A 21870-nucleotide genomic window follows, 5' to 3' on the forward strand; every position below is an offset into this window, starting at 1 on the left:
AAATAATGTAAACTATTCACAAAAGCACGCTCAAATTTATTTTTATCTGGTAAAGAACTGAAAACCGTCATTGCTAGTCACAATATTTCTAGCGTATTTACAAGATCTTCATCGGTTAGTTGCTCATCTACAAGACTGAAGTAGTGTAAATTTGTAGCACATTTGTAGCACATTTGTAGCTCTGAATTTAAACATGTCACAAAATACTGACCAATGCACCTATAATTCTAGATATTGTTTTATGTTGTTATCATGAGTCGACCGAGAAGCAGGCTTATAGTATTAGTTAGAGCTATTTAAAATAAATTTACAAAAACAAGACGAACTTTGTAATTTTAAAAGTTCATTTTTGACCATGATGTAAACATAAAAACTATATACAAAACAATGCTTATCCCGCTTTATTAACAACCGACTATAGATAAACATCGTTTGTATTTAATGTGAACACTGTAAAGCTTTTACCGAGGGGGGGGTGACACCAAATGCAAAAATGTACAGAGAAAAAAAAGGGGGTGTGACACCATGAGGTGCCGCACCGGGTGACACCCAACTACGCGACCCCACTGTTTCTGACCACTATAACCTAGCATTATCCAAAAAACTCACCACTCCGCCTATTGACAAATCCTACAAATTTTCTCCATATCTACGTAATACTACATCCCACCCTTTTAGGCACTTAATATAACATCCAAAACCCCTATCAAGTTATATGATCGTGCACCCACCATATGTTCTCGTCGTATAACCCTACATACCCTACTACTATCTATTCAAATAATTCTACAGCCCCTATAAGGTCACATAATTTTCACTCCCCACCCCGATCTTGTCACATAGTCTTACACCCCCCCCCCCCATCTATCTTGACACATAATCTTACACCCTTCAATCTTGCCACATAATCTTACACCCCCACCCTTATCTTGTTACATAATCCTACACCCCCCCCCCCCAATCTCGCCACATAATCTTACACCCCACCCCAATCTTGCCACATAATCTTACACCCCCAATCTTGCCACATAATCTTACACCCCCAATCTTGCCACATAATCTTACACCCCCAATCTTGCCACATAATCTTACACCCCAATCTTGCCACATAATCTTACACCCCCAATCTTGCCTCATAATCTTACACCCCCAATCTTGCCACATAATCTTACACCCCCAATCTTGCCACATAATCTTACACCCCCACCCCTATCTTGCCATATAATCTTACACGCCCAATCTTGCCATATAATCTTACACCGCCAATCTTGCCACATAATCTTACAACCCCAATCTTGCCACATAATCTTACACCCCTACCCCTATCTTCATATAATCCTACCCTTGTCCCCCATTAGCATAATCCTATACCCAGCACCAGACTAGTGAGATTCTATCTATTGACGACACCTAACATTGACACTACGTCTACCCCACAGAGAGCTAGTGTCTCCCTTTGAACCGCACACCTCCTATAAAAAGATATTTCAATCAACCTTCTGCCGGCAAGAATTCCGGGAACACTTCATGTGTTTAGAGCATAAGTTTGTGACATGTAAAAAACGTTCTTTTCTTATTGGAAATTTAAGATCTTTCAAATTTTTGATCAACATGTGTTTCGTTAAATTATTTGATAACCGGAGACAGTTTTTGTTTTGCATATATTGTTTATACGTTTATATTTTAAGTTTATTCTATTACATTTGACCTAATTGGTTAAGCTTTGTGTGTTGTTAGACTCGTATCAAAATACTAATACAGTTGCGTGGTAGGCGTGTACGTTTTAAGCTCGGCTATTGGTCATTCTAAGTTCAGAACCTAATGTAAACTGACCACAAGTGACCAATACAAAATGTGGAGTTGACGGCGTGTGTTTACCTACACGCTTTCACATAGCAACAATAGAAGCCGATCCTCCCCCGCCCCCGATACGATTTAAATGAACCACGTTTTTATCGCGTGCTGTGATAAGCTAGGCCCGGTCGATACAGTTTACTTGGAATAAATTGCGAAAAGTTGTCGATACGTTTGTTCCCTCGGTAAACATTTTGATTAGCTCCCCTGTAATGCTCTTTAGTATGAATACAGGGGAGGTCACTGTAACACTTTCTAGGCTCAGACTTGAAACCCTTTGATTTCATGTTTATGTCTACGTTAGCATTTGAGAAACGGACTCGACATTTCAGATATAATAAAGAATTTAACTTAGGTTCCCTAACTCTGTATGAAATGTAGTATTAATTAAGCATATTTTACTAGTGAACATTAAAGTAAAACAGTGATGTTTATCGAACTAAAATATGTGTATAACATATTGTATCAAGATTGTGTAGATACATAATTGCACTATATGCACTTAAATAAATTCCTGTGTGATGTAAGCGGGGGAGGGGGAGGGCCGAATTGAGTTGACATGTAAGCGGGGAGGGTGAGGGTCGGATTGACATGCAGGCGGGTAGGGGGAGGGCCGGATAAAAAAAATTCCTGAGACTGTTTTTATTGTCCCTTGACCAAAAAAATTGAGGAATAACTAAGATTTGAAATGTGGAATATTTAAGTATTGATGTTTAGATAATAATAGCGTACTTCTGTTTGAGTGTATAGTTTGCTAGACGTTTAACAATAAGTTTTATAAACTTTGATGGTGTGTTCATTAATTCATCGACACGGAGCTCCATGCTCTTTGAATTGTTTTAGGTGCCTAGAGTTAACCTATCCGAGTTAACATACACAGTTAACTTGTCCTAGTTAACATACTCAGTTAACCTGCCCTAGTTTAACACACTCAGTTAACCTGCCCTAGTTAACACACTCAGTTAACCTGTCCTAGTTAACATACTCAGTTAACCTGCCCTAGTTAACACACTCAGTTAACCTGCTCTAGTTAACATACACAGTTAACCTGCCCTAGTTAACATACCCAGTTAACCTGCCCTAGTTAACATACACAGTTAACCTTACCTAGTTAACATTTACAGTAAACCTGCCCTTGTTAACATACTCAGTTACCCTGACCTAGTTCACTCACAGCTAACCTGTCCTAGTTAACATACTCAGTTAACCTGCCCTTGTTAACATACACAGTTAACCTGCCCTTGTTAACATACACAGTTAACCTGCCCTTGTTAACATACACAGTTAACCTGCCCTTGTTAACATACACAGTTAACCTGCCCTAGTTAACACACTCAGTTAACCTACCCTAGTTTAACACACTCAGTTAACCTGCCCTAGTTTAACACACTCAGTTAACCTACCCTAGTTTAACACACTCAGTTAACCTGCCCTAGTTTAACACACTCGGTTAACCTACCCTAGTTTAACACACTCAGTTAACCTGCCCTAGTTAACATACTCAGTTAACCTGCCCTAGTTAACACACTCAGTTAACCTGCCCTAGTTAATATACTCACCTAACTTGCCCTAGTTTAACACACCCGAACAGTAACTTTGAGACCTGTAGGTACGACAGTACTAGGCCCAGTTTACACTAAAGATATGCCCCGTCACTTTCATATCCCCGACACCTTATGTTAAACTAGCAATTAATTTCTCGTCAGTGTCTGTTTTATGTTAATGTTTGTGTCAGATCAAATGTGTACTAGGCAACCATCAAGGCGAGACATATCTTCAGGTCGGTGGTGTTAAGATTAGTGCCAATGTTAAGCAAGAAGTTAGATGAAAATCCTGTTGCTATGTGTAAACAAATTATGTGTTGTCTGTTTCCGTTGCTAAATTTAGCCACACGAGTAAGATATAAATAGAATGTGAAAGTTTATACATTATAAAAAAAGACTGTTTGAAATGAAATAAATTCTATTTTCAGCTGTTGTTTATATTTTCTGAGACTATGAAAGCACAACGGTGAAAGAGCAGTCACGAGTGCTAACAGATCAGTTATAAAAAGGATTGTCTAACTATCAACAACATTCGTAATAACTGGAATAGACTACTGAAAATTAAATTACATTTAGACAAGAGAAAAATCACAGCACTGAAGGAAGAGACCACAGGAAGAAACCACCAAAAATAATAATAAAATACCACAATAAGAAACCACCAAAAGAAAACCAGAGTGGAAAGAAGTGTGAGAAACAATGAAAGGGAAGTCGAAAGTCGACTCAATTATTATATCACCGGACGCAACTGTAAGTATAATTCTATTTCAATATGTCTCTAATTTTTAAAAAAACCATTAAAAATATTCGCTAATTATTAATCTAACTGCAGCCTTTGTATGGCTGTAAAATAAATTGTACGAGACTCATCCAAACAAATTCTAAAGCACATCAGTTTATAAAAGAACAATGAATTTATTCTTCCGTAAACAATCGATGTTATATCTGTAATTAAAACGAGAAAATTATTTAAAGTAAGAAAGAGCATAGCTTTGTTAACCAAGTATCACACGATTTACTTTGTTAAAATAAATCTCTGACGTATACACGGGGCAAGAGAAACGTGACGTTTGGCCTAAACAACGTGGTGTAATCAACGTGACGTAAACTACGTGACGTGACAATCGGTGAGAATGTGCAAACACTGTACCCGAATATTTTTTGCTCCAGTCGTCACAAAAAGCCAGACCCCCCCCCCCTCTAAAATGACGTCACACCTCAACCTACAACCCCCCCCCCTCAAAATTGCAGTTGAATTTTTTTTAAACATCGATATTTTTCTAAAATCTTGTCTAAACTATTACAATTTATTAAAACAGTTATCTAAAACGCGAAATAACGTCTAAAATTCGTTTTCTAACATTGTTTTTATATAATGCAAAAGTGTGAAGTCGTAATTACGGACCCCCCCCCCCTCCCCCCTACGAGTGTGACGTCATTTATGGATTACCCCTTATTGGAATAATCCTACGAGTTTAAGGTTATGTTTTCCCTGCCCCTCAACTATGTACGAATCCGATATTTCAAGAATAATGGAATCTTTTTAATGGGGATGTTTGAGTGTTAGTAGTAAACTTAATTCAAATGTGACTTGTTTATCCCAGCGCTAACCCTAACCCAAAATGTAAACATAACCCTAACATAACCCTAAACCTGAGATAACTATACTACTAACAACCTAACACACCTATTTTTAGAAGATTCCATTGCCGGACAGTGGTAGGAAGTGTTCTAAAATTAAATAAGTAGAAGAACCATTAAAAATAAGAGGGGTGTCAGTAATGCCCAAACCATTATAATGAAAAGGGATGACAGGTCTAAAATATGGCCGTATTAGAAACACAACTCACAAAGTAAGCTGTTACGTAACTGGTTTGACTGTCATGACCCAATTACGTAACTTGTGGTCATATTACGTCATTCAAATCCCCAACACATTACTGTATTAGAAACACAACTCACAAACACATCACAGACTAAGCTGTTACGTAACACTTTCACCAGTCATAACCCGATTACGTAACTAGCGCTCATATGACATTATTCAAACTCCCCAAAATATGCCTGTAATGGAAATACAACTCACAAACTCATCACATCCTAAGCTGTTACGTAACACTTTCCCCTATCATAGCCTAGTTACGTAACTTGCGATCACATGACATCATTCAAACTCCAGCAGTTTACGCCCCCCCCCCCCTAATGCCACCGATTATACCACAATCACCCACCTTGTTATGTGGTGATGGCGACTCAGCAGTGTGTCCAAGATCTGGGTCGGAGGTCAAATCAGTCCGGTGACCTCACATGGTCAAAGGTCAGGGTGATCCAGGCTTAGGGATAGGGTGAAGTTTTTGTGACGTCATCTGAAGGTCAAGGTTCACTGATACAATCTAGAAATGTGCTTTGAGTGAAATAGGTTTTATGATGTCGTGGTACTGGGCTGTATGTGGTGTGGTACAGGGCTGTATGTGGTACAGGGCTGTATGTGATGTGGTACAGGGCTGTATGTGATGTGGTACAGGGCTGTATGTGATGTGGTACAGGGCTGTATGTGGTGTTGTACAGGGCTGTATGTGATGTGGTACAGGGCTACATGTGGTGTGGTACAGGGCTACATGTGATGTGGTAAAAATCTTACATGTACTGTACTTGGGCAGTCTATGATCTATTGCAGTGTGATAAAGTACTTTGAAGCATTCAATTTTGTCACAGCATAACTCCGTCATATTATAACTCTCTCATGCTGTAATATTATCTGTATATTATCTAATTGTAAATATTTACACTGGTTTCATATGGCTGTTGATGTATTCAACGATTCAAAATTCAATACAAACAAACGGAAGACAACATAACGGGAGAAACCATGTTGTTAAAAAAGGGGTGAACAGGACTAAACACTGCAACGAAAAGGGTGGATAGGACTTTGGTGTAGATTTCGGACAAACACAACTCACTGTCCAACCAAAACTGACCAGTGACGTCACCCAAACACTGAGTACCGTAGTGATGGTATCGACATAGTTCACCTTAGAATCTTATGACATCAGATAACATCAGATGACGATACCTGTCGCTAATTGTTAAAGTTCACCCCAGTTTTATCTACATTAATTGTAGGTAAAACTGTGGCGTGTCTAGGGTTATGGGCGGAGAAGATAGGGACTAGGGCAGGGGTCTCCAAACTTTTCAGTCCGAGGGCCGCAGTAACTATCAAATTTCAGTTCGGGGGCCAGTTTCTTCAAGGCATGTCTTTGATTTTTCTGGGCAAAGTCCCTCAGCTATCACCAACAAACGATTTTTCCTTTGACAAAAAGATCTCCGCGGGCCGGATGAGAGGACTTCGCGGGCCGCATCCGGCCCGCGGGCCGTAGTTTGGAGACCCCTGGACTAGGGCATAGTGAGGCCGTGTTGTGAAATGTGGGTTATTGTCATCTTAAGGTCTTTTTGTGACATGTGGTTATGGGATTAAGGTCATCTTTAGAACATGTTGCGGTTGTGGGTTAAGGTCATCTTTATGTAATGTTGTGATTATTGGGGCAGGGGTCTCCAAACTTTTCAGTTTGAGGGCCGCATTAACTATCAAAATTCAGTTCGGGGGCCAGTTTCTTCCAGGCATGTCTTTGATTTTTCTGGACAAAGTTCCTCAGCCATCACCAACAAACGTTTTTTCCGTGGACAAAAAGATCTCTGCGGGTCGGATGAGAGGACCTCGCGGGCCGCATTCGGCCCGCAGACCGTAGTTTGGAGACCCCTGCTCTAAGGTAATACACGATTTCTAGCCCGTCAAACTCTAAGCACTTTATCTTTAAATGAATAGAAAATAAGTCATATTTTAAAAATATTTCAAATATCTGTGCACATATTTAGTATTAAAATGACACGTAGATTTCAAAAATGTTAACGGTTTTCCGATATCTTAAATAGTTTTGAGATACAACATGGGACATATATGGCCCTATGGCCCTCAAGGGAAAGTTATCGAAAATAGGTTGTGTTATGTGCTATATCAAAATGTTTATTACAAAGGTGTTCAAACGTGTGTTTGTTGCTTTGGCAGGGGCGTAGCGAGGGGTGGGGGGGTCGGGGGTGACACCAACGCAAAAAATAGCAAAATATATAGAGAAAAACTTGAGGAGGGGGTGTAAATCGAAAGTTTGAGGGGGGGGGGGGGTGCAAATCGAAAACTTGAGGGGGGGTGGTGGTGCAAATCGAAAGTTTGAAGGGGGGGTGCAAATCGAAAATTTGAAAGTTTGTCCCCGGGAATGGGTTGCAACGCCTCTGGTGGGGGGGGGGGTGACACCATTAAGTGCCGCACCAGGTGACACCCGACCTCGCTACGCCACTGTGCTCTGGTACATTGGAAACTAAAAATATCAGTAATGAGAACACATGTATGTCTTTTATGAGTGTATAGTCATCTATGAATGAAGCTTTTTGAAGCAGTTACGTGATGTTATATAATATACGCGAACATGGCAGACATCACACATATTTTCAGTTATGTTCTCAATCTTTTCCCTTGCCCATTGTGCATAACTCCTGCGTTTGTCTTCATTTGATTCATCGACTTGTGTTCAGGTTGTGAGGTTGAAGTGAACTTCTTGCCTCTACAACCAGATCTTGAAGTGAGATTTAATTCATGTAATCCCTACATGGGAGCCCTCGCTATCATTTGCATATATTCAAGCTTGGTTTGGCATTGTAGCCAGGCTTGAATTCTTGTTAAATGTGCGTATAAATGGCTTTTTTTTTTTACTTAAAATCTATATTTTGGCATCACATTATCAACATATGAAAGATGGAGATCAGGTTTCGTGAACTAGTAGTCTTCAAATTTAGAAGTACATGGTATCCCATCACAAGTTTCATTCTAAAAAATCTACAGATGTCTTGCGAATGAGTTTGAAAATCAATCCCTTACTGTTTACTATTATCAATAATCAGAGCTACCAAACACTCAAAAATAACATTGGTATCTTAATTACAATCAACATCTATTGTAAATCTCCCATAACCATAGCCAATAACTTGTATTTGAAAGTGTTTCCAGAAGCTTCTAGTTGAAAACAATGTCTTGCTCCAGTCTCCTTTTTCAAATCTCAAGAGGACGTTTTTGTTCGTTGGGCAAATGATGTTCTATTGATGATAATGTAAAGTTTCAGCTTTGGGTCTAGGACATTACCCCTCTGTTTGTTATTTTTGTGTGTGTCAACTTTAACATACGCACCGAGCACTGGAACAGTTAAATTAACCATTAATGTTGTCGAGTTACTTCCCATTATAACAAATCAATGTTTTCAAGGGATGCAACCTATAAAATTAAATAATGGTTAAATATTGATGCTTAGTGAAACAATTGAATTATAAATGTGTATGCTATGATTTTATTTTATAAAATATAATAACTTTTATTGAGAATTGGAATTGACTTTATGTCTGTTAAAAAGGGTCATTTATTTTTTACCATTTTGCTCTTAATTTTACACATTAGCTATAATAAATGCGCAATTTATAGAACTTTGATAATTCAGAATTATAACCGTTGGAAGAATAGATTGTTATTCAATTAGTTTTAAAATTATTTTTTTTAAATTTAATTATAAACTATCACAGCTTTGGATCTTCCATTTGTAGACGTTGTATTAATTGCGACTTATCTGTGAAAAAATTCAGCTATTCGTCAATGTGTTTACAAACTATTCTTCCGCCTTATCAAATAAAAATACTTTAAGATATAAATTACATTATGTACGTAACTGATATTAATTAGACAAAAATATGAATAAATATATGTTAATTATTCGTTAGTTGTGAATAAGATGTCGTTTCAACATATGTTATTGTTGTTCTATAGTTCTATGTTTGTCAACGCGCAACTTTCCCTAACTTAACCGGTACTCATAAGAGTTGTGTGGACTCAAGTACAATCTACGGACTTAAACCCCGATTCGAACTTGAGACATTTAGGTTAAAAGACTAGACTTTACATGGAAAAAAAATGTTTAGATTCCAACAATGTTTTAATTTTGAGCTTAGCTCTTGGTTACTAGATCAAGCCATAATATATGTATGGTATACATTATATGTGAAGTTGGACATATGCATTTCAGTGGGAGCCCCAAAAATGTCTTGCATAATTAGAGATTAAATATACATCTAGTCATTTCAATTTGAATTACTTTTAACTTAAAGCAATATATGTTGATAAATCAGGTTTGGACTCGACTGGTACATACAGAGTGAATAAACACAATTACACTCGGTTAAGGTAATCTTTAGATCATGTTACGTCATGCGGTTATAGGTTAAGGTCATCTTTATGCAATGTTGTGGTTGTGGGTTAAGGTCATATTTAGGTAATATTGTGAAATGTGGTTGTGGGTCAAGGTCATATTTAGGTAATATTGTGAAATGTGGTTGTGGGTCAAGGTCATATTTAGGTAATATTGTGAAATGTGGTTGTGGGTCAAGGTCATATTTAGGTAATATTGTGAAATGTGGTTGTGGGTCAAGGTCATGTTTAGGTAATATTGTGAAATGTGGTTGTGGGTCAAGGTCATCTTTAGCTCATGGTGACATTTGATTGTGGGTTTAAGTCATCTGTAGATCATATTGTAACATTTGGTATTGGCTAAGGTCATGTTTAGATCAGATATTTCTAGATCTAGGCATAATATTCGCCCTGTTTGGTGTGGTTAGTTTAATCTTCTTTACATGGTGTATTTTATTTTAAAGAGACAGTGCCCTTATAAAATTTGAGTTGAAACGACGATGTAGCCAGCTAGCCTACAATATGGACAGCCAGCCTACATTGTAGACATGTAGCCAAACGCCTACAGTATAGATGTGGATTATCAGAATGCTAAAGCTTGCATAATCAAACAATACACCTATGGTCAGAAGACTCCATTGTCCTACTCCGGTTGTTGTGGTAGGAAGTGTTGTAAAAAGAAATGAGTAGCACCATTCAAAGTGAGAGGGGTGGAAGTACAGGTCAAACCATTGTCATAAAAAGGGATGACAGGAGTAAAATATGGCTGTAATGGAAACACAACTCACTAATTCACAAAAAACCAAGGTGTTGCGTAACATTTACAACTGTCATAACCTCGTTACGTAACTAGCGATCATATTATATCATTCGAATCCCCAATGTTAAGTCATGCTAAGTTCTACCGTTCAGCCCAGATTAACCTTAGCTAGGTATGTGATGATGACAACTCAGTGCCGTGTCCGATATTAGGGTTGGAAATCAAATGACTTAGGTGACATGCCAAGGTCAAATGTCAGGTTGACCCTAAAGTCCAAGCACGGGGACATGTTGATGTCTGCGGATAAGGTTAACTGAATGTCATCTGAACGTCACTTTAAACACTGAGTACCAATGGTAGTGACATGTTGTTGATGGCTACGGTCATCTTTAGGTCATGTTGTTGTAGGCTAGAAATGCGCCCTTGGTGTGGCTATTTTTACCGCGGTCTTCTTTACTTGGCCAATTTAAAAAAAAAACAGTACATACATGGCGCGACATCCTTATAAAATTGTATTAGCAACAACGAAATAGCCTACCATTGTACATTGCGGACAGTTAGCCAAAAGCCTGCAAGAAGGATGTGGATTAACTGACCTAGCATAATCGAGTGCTTAAGTCTGCCTGATCAGTTTGCCTGATTCTTGTACCAGCAGTTAAAGATCATAACCACTCTGCTTAAGGCAGTAATTTACTTTACAGTTTCAGATCATTAATTCGCGAACAAGACTTACATTATTTAATCAAATAAAGGCACCGTTCGATCTTAGGCAAGTCAAGAGCCAACTGTCATTAATTACCTCGCTAAATAATGCCAACATTTAACAGGTCATAAACGCGAATATTGTCAATCTCAGCAAAACCTCGCGATCGTTTTGGCATCAAATAGAGGAATCCCTGTTGCACACGGCGTGTTTCCATACGACGCGGTCAAGAGATTTGCTGTACTAAATCAAAGAGATTTGCTGTACTAAATCACGCGCGTTTGAAGTATTGATCAGACAGGTCACATGACATCAACACTGCTCACGGATGATAACAACAAAAAATTCTTCCCCTATCCAGCCGTCGTGTTACTTCTATTGTGTACAATCCAGTTTCAGATGTTTAAAGTTTTTAATTCACTCCGTAATAAACACAGACAGCGGGGATTTAATGCCCTCGATAAACATAGAGAAGAAAGACGAAAACAACCGACTCAACAAAGATCTGTATCGATTTCCTCTCGTTTGAATTGTGTTGGTGAGCTGGCTGATAACAGAACTCGCGATGGTTACTTGGTAACCTGCACCCGTGCCAGATATTCAGAAAACAGGTTTCCTGTCCTGTTTGGTTACTTTTCTGGGTGGCGGTAACCTTCAAAGTTCAACGGAAGACGGTACCATTTTTGTGTGGACCGTATGCGTGCACTTCAACTTGTGAAGATAGCATACTTGCATGTTGACGTTGTGAAGATAACATGTCATGCAAGCCAACTTTGTAAAGACAGTATACGACTTGTACTCAGGCAAATTCAAACAGGCTCAGGTAAATATTTTAGTGTGTTCATCTCTTCTTTGTTGGTAAACTATATCTGGTGGTCAACGAAATGTGATGGTCAACTACATCTACTCTCTGTTGGTCAACTTAATCTGTTGGTCAACGAAAAGTGATGGTCAACTACAAGTCCTCTCTGCTGGTCATATTATTCTGGCCCTATTCCTCCCACCTCACCCCCTCCAAACAATGCTGACATAGGCTCATAAACAACAATAGTTAAAGTTATATGTCTGCACAACACCAGAGTTCTCGTCTCAGGTTTCATATGTTAACTAATACCCCTAATCGAATAGCGAGTGACTTTTAAATCTTATATATAGAGAGTGACTTTTAAATCTTATATATAGAGAGTGACTTTTAAATTTTAAATAAAGAGAGTGACTTTAAAATCGTAAGTAATGTGAGTGGCTTTTAAATCTTAAATAATGAGAGTGACTTTTCAATCTCAATTGACGAGACAGCAGCTAGAGAATATGTCAACTAATAAAATAGCCGTAATGTAGACGGGGAACGGTGAAGTTCGGTGTTAAGGGGCCTGTTTCATTTCCTAGACACTGACTGATTTGATGCATGTGTGGGGTGGGGTAGGAACGGGGCACGTGAAGGAAGGTGAGCGGGGCGGGGGTGGGGGTGTCACAGTTTCTAGACACTAGGACTGACTTGATTCCAAGGGCATATTGCCGTCTGTGTTACGACGCTTATAAATAATTCCATATTCCAGTTCTGTTCCGCATGAGCGGAATCGAGAGCCTCAAATTGATACGATCGATCACTTTCACTTTTTTTGTTCCTTTCCCCGAAGAATCGAATTCTCAAATCAATATGCTAAACCCTCTTTTATGGTGATTGCTTACAGCGTCAATTGCAAAATCGCCATATCTTAAGTGTGTTTAGAATATGTTTCAGGTACCGTGTAAGGGGGTCAATGTTTATGTGACTTGGGAATTTTTTTTCCTGTTGCTTTATATATTTTCTTTTGATGTATGTATTTTATAACCATCTAAACCCCTTCCCTTCTTTTCTAGCTCTGGATGTTATGTTTAAAGAAATTGTTTTATGGTATTCTTATTTTATTGTTTGTATAGTTAAGTATTCAGTAGCCAGTGTATGCCCGTGTCTGAATTCCGTGAAATCCTTTCGAACCTTGAGCGTGTTCATTGTCAACCAACTGTCGTTAGAGATCCTTATCATCAGTGTTTCTTCCAGACTTATTTCTCCGGGGGGGGGGGGGGGCGGACACTGTTAAAATGTTAAAAGTATATATTTTCTATATAAATTCCATTACGTTGGGGGGGGCAGTAGACTTTCTTTGGGGGTGGGGGGGGGGGGGGGGGCTCTGCCCCCTCGAAGAAACTCTGCTTATCATCGGGTGTAAGTGCAGAGCAGAGATGGCAAAGTTTCTTATGTGATAAAGAATTAAGGGGAGGGGGGCTAGAAATGTGACACAGCATACATTGTCTTTATCTTAATAATAAAGTAGAAAAGAAAAAAAGTTCGCTTTACGTATTCTTAAAGTTTTTCATGAGGCTGGAACATTTTGGGGTCATTTAAATTGGGGAATGGGTTTGTGTTTTTGTGACGATTGGAGTTGGGAGTAAAAGCAGATCAAATCAAATGACATCTTTATGGAAGGCTTTCCCCCCCCCCCCCCCCCCCCCCACCTCCACCCCTTTCAGACTTCGAGTAGAGGTCATGGTACGACCAGGAACAGAACTCACGACATTCTTACGACCCCGCTCGCTGCCGTATATCAATACAAAGGTACATGGTTTCAGACTCTATGACAGTTTAGTTGCCACTTGATGTCAGTGTTTTATTGATAGATGACCTGACAAATAGCTGAAACCTGAGTCATACACCGCAAATGCCCTGATCTGTGAGGTTTATAACTGTGTGTCCTGGATCTGCAACATGTTCAAGAAGTATGTCGTAAATCAAAACGAGGCTATTACAACGGAAGTAGCAAGAAGAAGTAGGGCATAATGAAGATATTTCCGTTCGGGATTCTTTTACGTGTTTGCAGTTGAGAACTATGCTGTGCTGTTATCTGTAATTTACTGTTACATCGTTAACAAGATTCTTCGGCTTATTTTCATGTTTTAATAGTGGCTACAGTCTTCTTATCTAAGACTGTTCCCACTCTGTTTTTAAAGAACTTTTGGTGACCCAGGGGAAGTTGGTGAGGGATAATTAGGATAGTTAAACTATTCAGCGCACCTAGCGGCGGACTTCCAATTCTACCACACGATCTGCTAACAGACACTAATCGACCCACACCCTCCCCAACCCTTCCCACACTCTCCCCACACCGTCACACACACACTCCCCAAACACTCCCCACACCCTTCCTACACCCTCCTACATCCTCCTACACCCTTCCCACACCTTCTCCACGCCCTCACACACACTCCCCAAACCCTCCCAAACCCTTCCCACAACCTCCCCAACCCCTCCCACACCCTCTCCATACCTTCCCTACACCCACTCCCTCCCCAACCCTTCCAACACCCTCCCCAACCCTTCATACACCCTTTCCACACCCTCCCCACACTCTCCACACATTCCCACACTCTTCCCACACCCTCCCCAACCCTTCCCACACCCTCCCCAACCCTTCCCACACTCTCCCCACACCCTCCCCAACCCTTTCCACATCCTCCCCAACCCTTCCCACACTCTCCCCACACCCTCCCCAACCCTTCCCACACTCTCCCCACACCCTCCCCAACCCTTTCCACATCCTCCCCAACCCTTCCCACATCCTCCCCAACCCTTCCCACACCATACCCACACCCTCCCCACACCATTCCCATATCTATCATCCCTTCCCATACCCTCCCTACCCCACTGCTCTATAGCTCCTGTACTTTGAATGATTTTATTTTTGTAAGTCAGGGGAATGTGTTTATACTGAATCTCTGACCAACAAGGAAGTTGTTTTTTAAATACCACAACACAACCCTCAACCTGTCTTGATTGTTATGACAAGCTTGCTTACCCAAATTCTACTGATAAGACTCTAAATGACCCTAAACACTAGAAATAAAAAATTTCGTCTTTTTCTGGTAACTAGACTAGCCTACTAGCAAGAAATAAAACGGAAGTGACGTATCACATGCGTGAGTACTACACTGACAGCGACAGTAGGGAAATTGTGACGGATGGTGTGACGATCATCAGCGTGACGTGATGTGCGTCATGAGTGGATTAACGCTAACTCTATTAAACCGTTAAGCTGTTAAACAGAAACCGATATGCCACTTCTCTCCTAAAGAGCTCAAACTCCCTGACCCGTCTTAATGGATGTGATCACGAACTTGGTTGTTTTATTATACAAGTCCCAACACTTTGCAACTAATTCTTAAAACTACGAGGAATGTATTTTTTTACTTAGTTTTGAGAACATTATCTAGAATTTTTTATCTGGTCTAAAGACTCAAGAGTGATTTATGTTTTTCAATGTTGGGATGAATTTCAAAACGCGTGAAAGTGTACTGGAGAAATGATCCCCCCCCCCCCTCTTCCACCCGCCACCCCCTTCTAATGCATGTCACCATTACCTGCGTGACGTAGGTGCTCAAACGCCGGAAATGGACGTGCCCGGGCATTGAATGCCATCCGTCTTCCGGTAAAAAAAAAAGCTTTTGTTTCATTTGGCGTGAATTACCTGTCCATGGAACTGTCCCATAGTCTCATCAGGCCTGTCCATCATTTCAGCTCAGTTATCTGAACAGTGAAATTCCATGAAAGCCTATATTTAAATTACATACACACTGAAGTTAACATATAATCCTATACTTAAAATACCTGCAGGAATTTGAAAGGAATGTAAAGTTAAGCAACGAATTATCTCCCATTTGAAAATCCAAATAACAAAATTTTATTCAAGGTAACTAACTTTCACAAGAATAGCCAAATTAACCTACTGTAACTAATACATGTTTAACAAACACAATAAAACGATGTAAATTTCATTAAGTAATAAATATAATAAATTTTTAGTATTAGCTAGGTAACCTTGTGAAAACAATACATTTTACCTTTTAAATACTTAACTGTAGTTTTTGTTTGAAAATCCGAAAACGGTAGCTTTATTATAACATACTTCTATTTAATTTTGATGACATGTATTAAAATATATACCGTGTTTACATCATTTAATCAAAATTTTGGATCCCTGAATAAAGGGACGTTTTTCTAAAATTAAACACGGGTAACTGCTTTAGACATTGCTAGAATTATTGATAAAAAAAAATCATATATATAATTTGAATATACAAAGTTTACGGTTAGTTGTAAATTCCATCCTATTTAATATTAAATACTAATACTTTAAGAGTTTTAATATAGATTCATAAAAAACAAGATTTTTCAACTATCTATCTTTCTTTGTAGTGTGTTCCGTACTGATAGAAATCATCTAACTTACAATAAACTCGAATACTCGATATACTTTACTACATTTCTCTATTATCAATCAAATTCCATTAGACCTTCAACTATAAAACAGCCGAATAAAAATTATGACACTTTAACACTTCGATATTTTATACTTACGAAACCATATCAGTAACAGACTTCCGCTGTTACTCCCAAATCTAAACGATTCATCAAAACTTACTAAACAAGTACAGTACTTTGAACACCCCGTCATTGCAAAACTCTATACACCAGAAGAGATTTCTAATCAAAGTCAGAGAAAACGAGACTTACAAGTCCTATTCAAATTAGATAACCGTTTGAAATATTCGAAATTTAAATTACGAACTTATTTAATCGTTCTCTACATCAATTATGTGACACCAAATTAAAAAGGCAAAGTGACTGGTAAAAAGTACACAGACCTTTCCAAATTAGGGAGGTGGGGTTGCATTTTCACCATCGCAAATAAATATAGGCCTATATAAACCTAATTTTGGGGTGGGGGTGCAAAATTGATAGTTCGTCCTGGGCGCCGAAATAGATCGCTGCTCCTTTATAAAAGTTATTAATTATTAGGTACTTTTTGAAAATAGCGATTTAACATTTTGCGCCCCCCCCCCCCTAGGGATGGCACCCTAGGCGACCGCCTAGTTCGCCTTATAGGTAGCACCGGCCCTGATTACCTGTAACCTTTAAGTTATTGTAAACAAGAATTATCTGTACAGGAGAATTACCTGTACATAATAAATTACGATATACTTAAAGTACTTGTAAATTGTAATTGCCTGTACACTTAAATGCTTATACTCAGTAATTACAAAAGAATCACCTGTATAGAACATATACCTGCTTACATATCCATATTGCACGTCTAGGGAGGGGCAGAAGGGAGCTCATGTAGGGAACCGTGTGTGTATGTTTTTGCTGCACTCAATCACATTGCAATCAGGAAGACAATATTTATACAGGATTCTCGCTTATAACCGTAAAGTGTATCGAAGTTGTTGTTTTTTTTTCTACATTTAGTTTTTGTCATTCCTTAGATAAGACAATGTGCGTCGGGCTGGTGTATACTAAGGTGTCACTTCTCAGTTAACGGATATACATATATATATATATATATATATATATATATATATATATATATATATATATATATATATATATATATATATATATATATATATATATATATATATAATATAACTTACAAAAAAATGTATGGAATTTGGTGTCACCCTCATCCCCAATAGTGTCACCCTTTGCCTGAGTATGTACACAACCTGAGCACGCTTAAAAATAACTGGGATAAGCAGACCTTTTTCATTAAAATTAGTTATTTTTTTATTGGTTTGTTGTCACCCCCCTGGGATGGTCCGCACCCCCGCTCCGCCTTGTGACGCCACTGTTTGTATTTAGTGTAGACAAAGCCCTTTACGTCCACGAGATCTGACTCTTTCTACATAGGAAAAAAACCTTGACCTTATTTACTGTAAGTATGCTAACTGTTAAACCACCCACACTCCAAACACTGGTTTTATTTTAACGGTTCAGCATGTACGCTACTGTATTCAACCACATCCCATCCCCCCCCCCCCAACTATGACCTCACTATTTTCTCACATTCGCTGACACTCGATCATGCACGTGCTTAATCCTCGCGTGAGTACCTCCTCACCATGCGACACCTTGACACCTCCTCACCATGCGACACCTTGACACCTCCTCACCATGCAACACCTTGACACCTCCTCACCACGTGTCCATGCGACACCTTGACACCTTGACACCTTGACACCTCCTCACCATGCGACACCTTGACACCTCCTCACCACGTGTCCATGCGACACCTTGACACCTTGACACCTTGACACCTCCTCACCATGCGACACCCTGACACCTCCTCACCCCGTGTCCATGCGACACCTTGACACCTCCTCACCATGCGACACCTTGACACCTTCTCACCCCGTGTCCATGCGACACTTTGACACCTCCTCACCACGTGCCCATGTGACACCTTGACACCCTGACACCTCCTCACCCCGTGTCCATGCGACACCTTGACACCTCCTCACCCCGTGTCCATGCGACACCCTGACACCTCCTCACCCCGTGTCCATGCGACACCTTGACACCTCCTCACCCCGTGTCCATGCGACACCCTGACACCTCCTCACCCCATGTCCATGCGACACCTTGACACCTCCTCACCCCATGTCCATGCGACACCTTGACACCTCCTCACCACGTGTCCATGCGACACCTTGACACCTCCTCACCCCGTGTCCATGCGACACCCTGACACCTCCTCACCATGCGAAACCCTGACACCTCCTCACCCCGTGTCCATGCGACACCTTGACACCTCCTCACCCCGTGTCCATGCGACACCCTGACACCTCCTCACCCCGTGTCCATGCGACACCTTGACACCTCCTCACCCCGTGTCCATGCGACACCCTGACACCTCCTCACCCCATGTCCATGCGACACCTTGACACCTCCTCACCCCGTGTCCATGCGACACCTTGACACCTCCTCACCCCGTGTCCATGCGACACCCTGACACCTCCTCACCCCGTGTCCATGCGACACCTTGACACCTCCTCACCCCGTGTCCATGCGACACCCTGACACCTCCTCACCCCATGTCCATGCGACACCTTGACACCTCCTCACCCCGTGTCCATGCGACACCTTGACACCTCCTCACCCCGTGTCCATGCGACACCCTGACACCTCCTCACCATGCGACACCTTGACACCTCCTCACCATGCGACACCTTGACACCTCCTCACCGCGTGTCCATGCGACACCTTGACACCTCCTCACCACGTGTCCATGCGACACCTTGACACCTTGACACCTTGACACCTCCTCACCATGCGACACCTTGACACCTCCTCACCACGTGTCCATGCGACACCTTGACACCTTGACACCTTGACACCTTGACACCTCCTCACCATGCGACACCCTGACACCTCCTCACCCCGTGTCCATGCGACACCTTGACACCTTGACACCTTGACACCTCCTCACCACGTGTCCATGCGACACCTTGACACCTCCTCACCATGCGACACTTTGACACCTCCTCACCACGTGTCCATGTGACACCTTGACACCCTGACACCTCCTCACCCCGTGTCCATGCGACACCTTGACACCTTGACACCTCCTCACCATGCGACACCTTGACACCTCCTCACCATGCGACACCTTGACACCTCCTCACCATGCGACACCTTGACACCTCCTCACCCCGTGTCCATGCGACACCTTGACACCTCCTCACCCCGTGTCCATGCGACACCTTGACACCTTGACACCTCCTCACCACGTGTCTATGCGACACCTTGACACCTTGACACCTCCTCACCACGTGTCTATGCGACACCTTGACACCTTGACACCTCCTCACCATGCGACACCTTGACACCTTGACACCTCCTCACCATGCGACACCCTGACACCTCCTCACCACGAGTCCATGCGACACCTTGACACCTCCTCACCACGTGTCCATGTGACACCTTGACACCTCCTCACCATGCGACACCTTGACACCTCCTCACCACGAGTCCATGCGACACCTTGACACCTCCTCACCACGTGTCCATGCGACACCTTGACACCCTGACACCTCCTCACCGCGTGTCCATGCAACACCTTGACACCTCCTCACCCCGTGTCCATGCAACACCTTGACACCTCCTCACCCCATGTCCATGCAACACCTTGACACCTCCTCACCCCGTGTCCATGCGACACCCTGACACCTCCTCACCCCGTGCCCATGCAACACCTTGACACCTCCTCACCATGCGACACCTTGACACCCTGACACCTCCTCACCGCGTGTCCATGCAACACCTTGACACCTCCTCACCATGCGACACCTTGACACCTCCTCACCATGCGACACCTTGACACCTCCTCACCACGTGTCCATGCGACACCCTGACACCTCCTCACCATGCGACACCTTGACACCTCCTCACCATGCGACACCTTGACACCTCCTCACCACGTGTCCATGCGACACCCTGACACCTCCTCACCATGCGACACCTTGACACCTCCTCACCACGTGTCCATGCGACACCTTGACACCTTGACACCTCCTCACCATGCGACACCTTGACACCTCCTCACCACGTGTCCATGCGACACCTTGACACCTCCTCACCCCATGTCCATGCGACACCTTGACACCTCCTCACCACGTGTCCATGCGACACCTTGACACCTCCTCACCACGTGTCCATGCGACACCCTGCCCAGTGCCAGAGATCCCCTGACGTGAGAGTGCCTGACCATCTGTCAAGAACCAGCAACTTTAATGAAAATATTACCTCTGGACGCTAGCGAATCGCTCATCTAATTAGTTCTTGTTCTGTTCGTTCCGCTTGAGTAAACAAAAAGATTTTAGTGGCCCTAATGGAAAACATTAATTATCTCGGTCTCCGCTAATTAATGTATAATAACAAGGTTTTTATAACAATATCTTACATTCCAATTTATACCTGCATGCCTACCTGCGTGTGTGTGTGCGTGTGTTTGTGTGTGTGTGTGTCCATGCGTGTGTGTGTGTGTGTGTGTTTTGAATATCTTAGACCTAATGTATACCACGAATCTTCACTTTATTGCACGTTGAACGATCTAAAACCACTCGTATGACCCAATACTGTTTATACAATTAATTTTTCCCTAAGCACCTAGTCTCGCCTGTTTGTTAATATTCAAACTGCCATTGAAATATGACACCTGTCAATCGAAATCTGCTTGGAAATAAAACAGTATACAGTTTAAAAAAAATACTACCCCCCTCCCTATTCAACTACTTTTCTATTCCAAGTTTGCTGTACACTACCCCTATAATATCACACAGCGGATCCGCATTTATCTATGAGATATTTGGATTTTAAGTGCACTTAAATTTTATCAACTTCCTACAGGAATAAATCTTCTCGAGTCGGTGTGGTAAACTTTGACCTCAAGACAATCAGTACTGCTTTCGGCGCTATCCTGATATTAACAAATGATAAACAATAACAGCCTATCAGTGGCTTTGCTTGAGGCATTTGAAGAGTCAGAAGGTGTATACAGGACATCCGCTTTCGGTTTAGACTATGAAGGGGATTTTTGTTTGTGATTGAATGTGGTCGGTGTTTGTTGATATCAAAAGGTTTTTGTAATGGATCATTCACTTCGATGTTCTTATATCTACAAGCCACAAAAATAAGCACGAATCTATCAAACACCAACCTACACACATACAAACTCCAACCAACCTACCCACACACAAACACCAATCAACCTACCCACACACAAAAACCAACCAACCTACCCACACACAAACACCAACCTGCCCACACACATACACCAACCTACCCACACACATACACCAACCTACCCACACACAAACACCAACCTACCCACACACAAACACCAACCTGCCCACACAC

At 41.4% G+C, this 21870-nt stretch overlaps 1 protein-coding gene across 2 annotated transcripts in view; it reads left to right on the top strand.

The window, feature by feature from the left end:
• The first annotated feature begins 1466 nt into the window (after positions 1 to 1466).
• LOC131936795 (uncharacterized) overlaps positions 1467 to 21870 on the top strand; it is a 34575-nt gene continuing 14171 nt past the window's right edge. Inside the window, exons 1-2 of one of the 2 annotated variants that reach the window (XM_059293873.1) lie at positions 1467 to 1555; positions 3827 to 4148. In XM_059293873.1, the coding sequence (XP_059149856.1) occupies positions 4098 to 4148 (51 nt within the window). In that variant the 5' untranslated portion in view covers positions 1467 to 1555; positions 3827 to 4097. Of the gene's footprint in view, positions 1556 to 3826; positions 4149 to 11882; positions 11962 to 21870 lie in introns of those variants that run through there. The other variant, XM_059293872.1, reaches the window with a different exon arrangement.

Source organism: Physella acuta, unplaced genomic scaffold (assembly GCF_028476545.2).
Source record: "Physella acuta isolate Inbredline_101_S28 unplaced genomic scaffold, ASM2847654v3 ptg000187l, whole genome shotgun sequence".
In the NCBI taxonomy this organism is placed as follows: Eukaryota; Metazoa; Mollusca; class Gastropoda; family Physidae; genus Physella; species Physella acuta.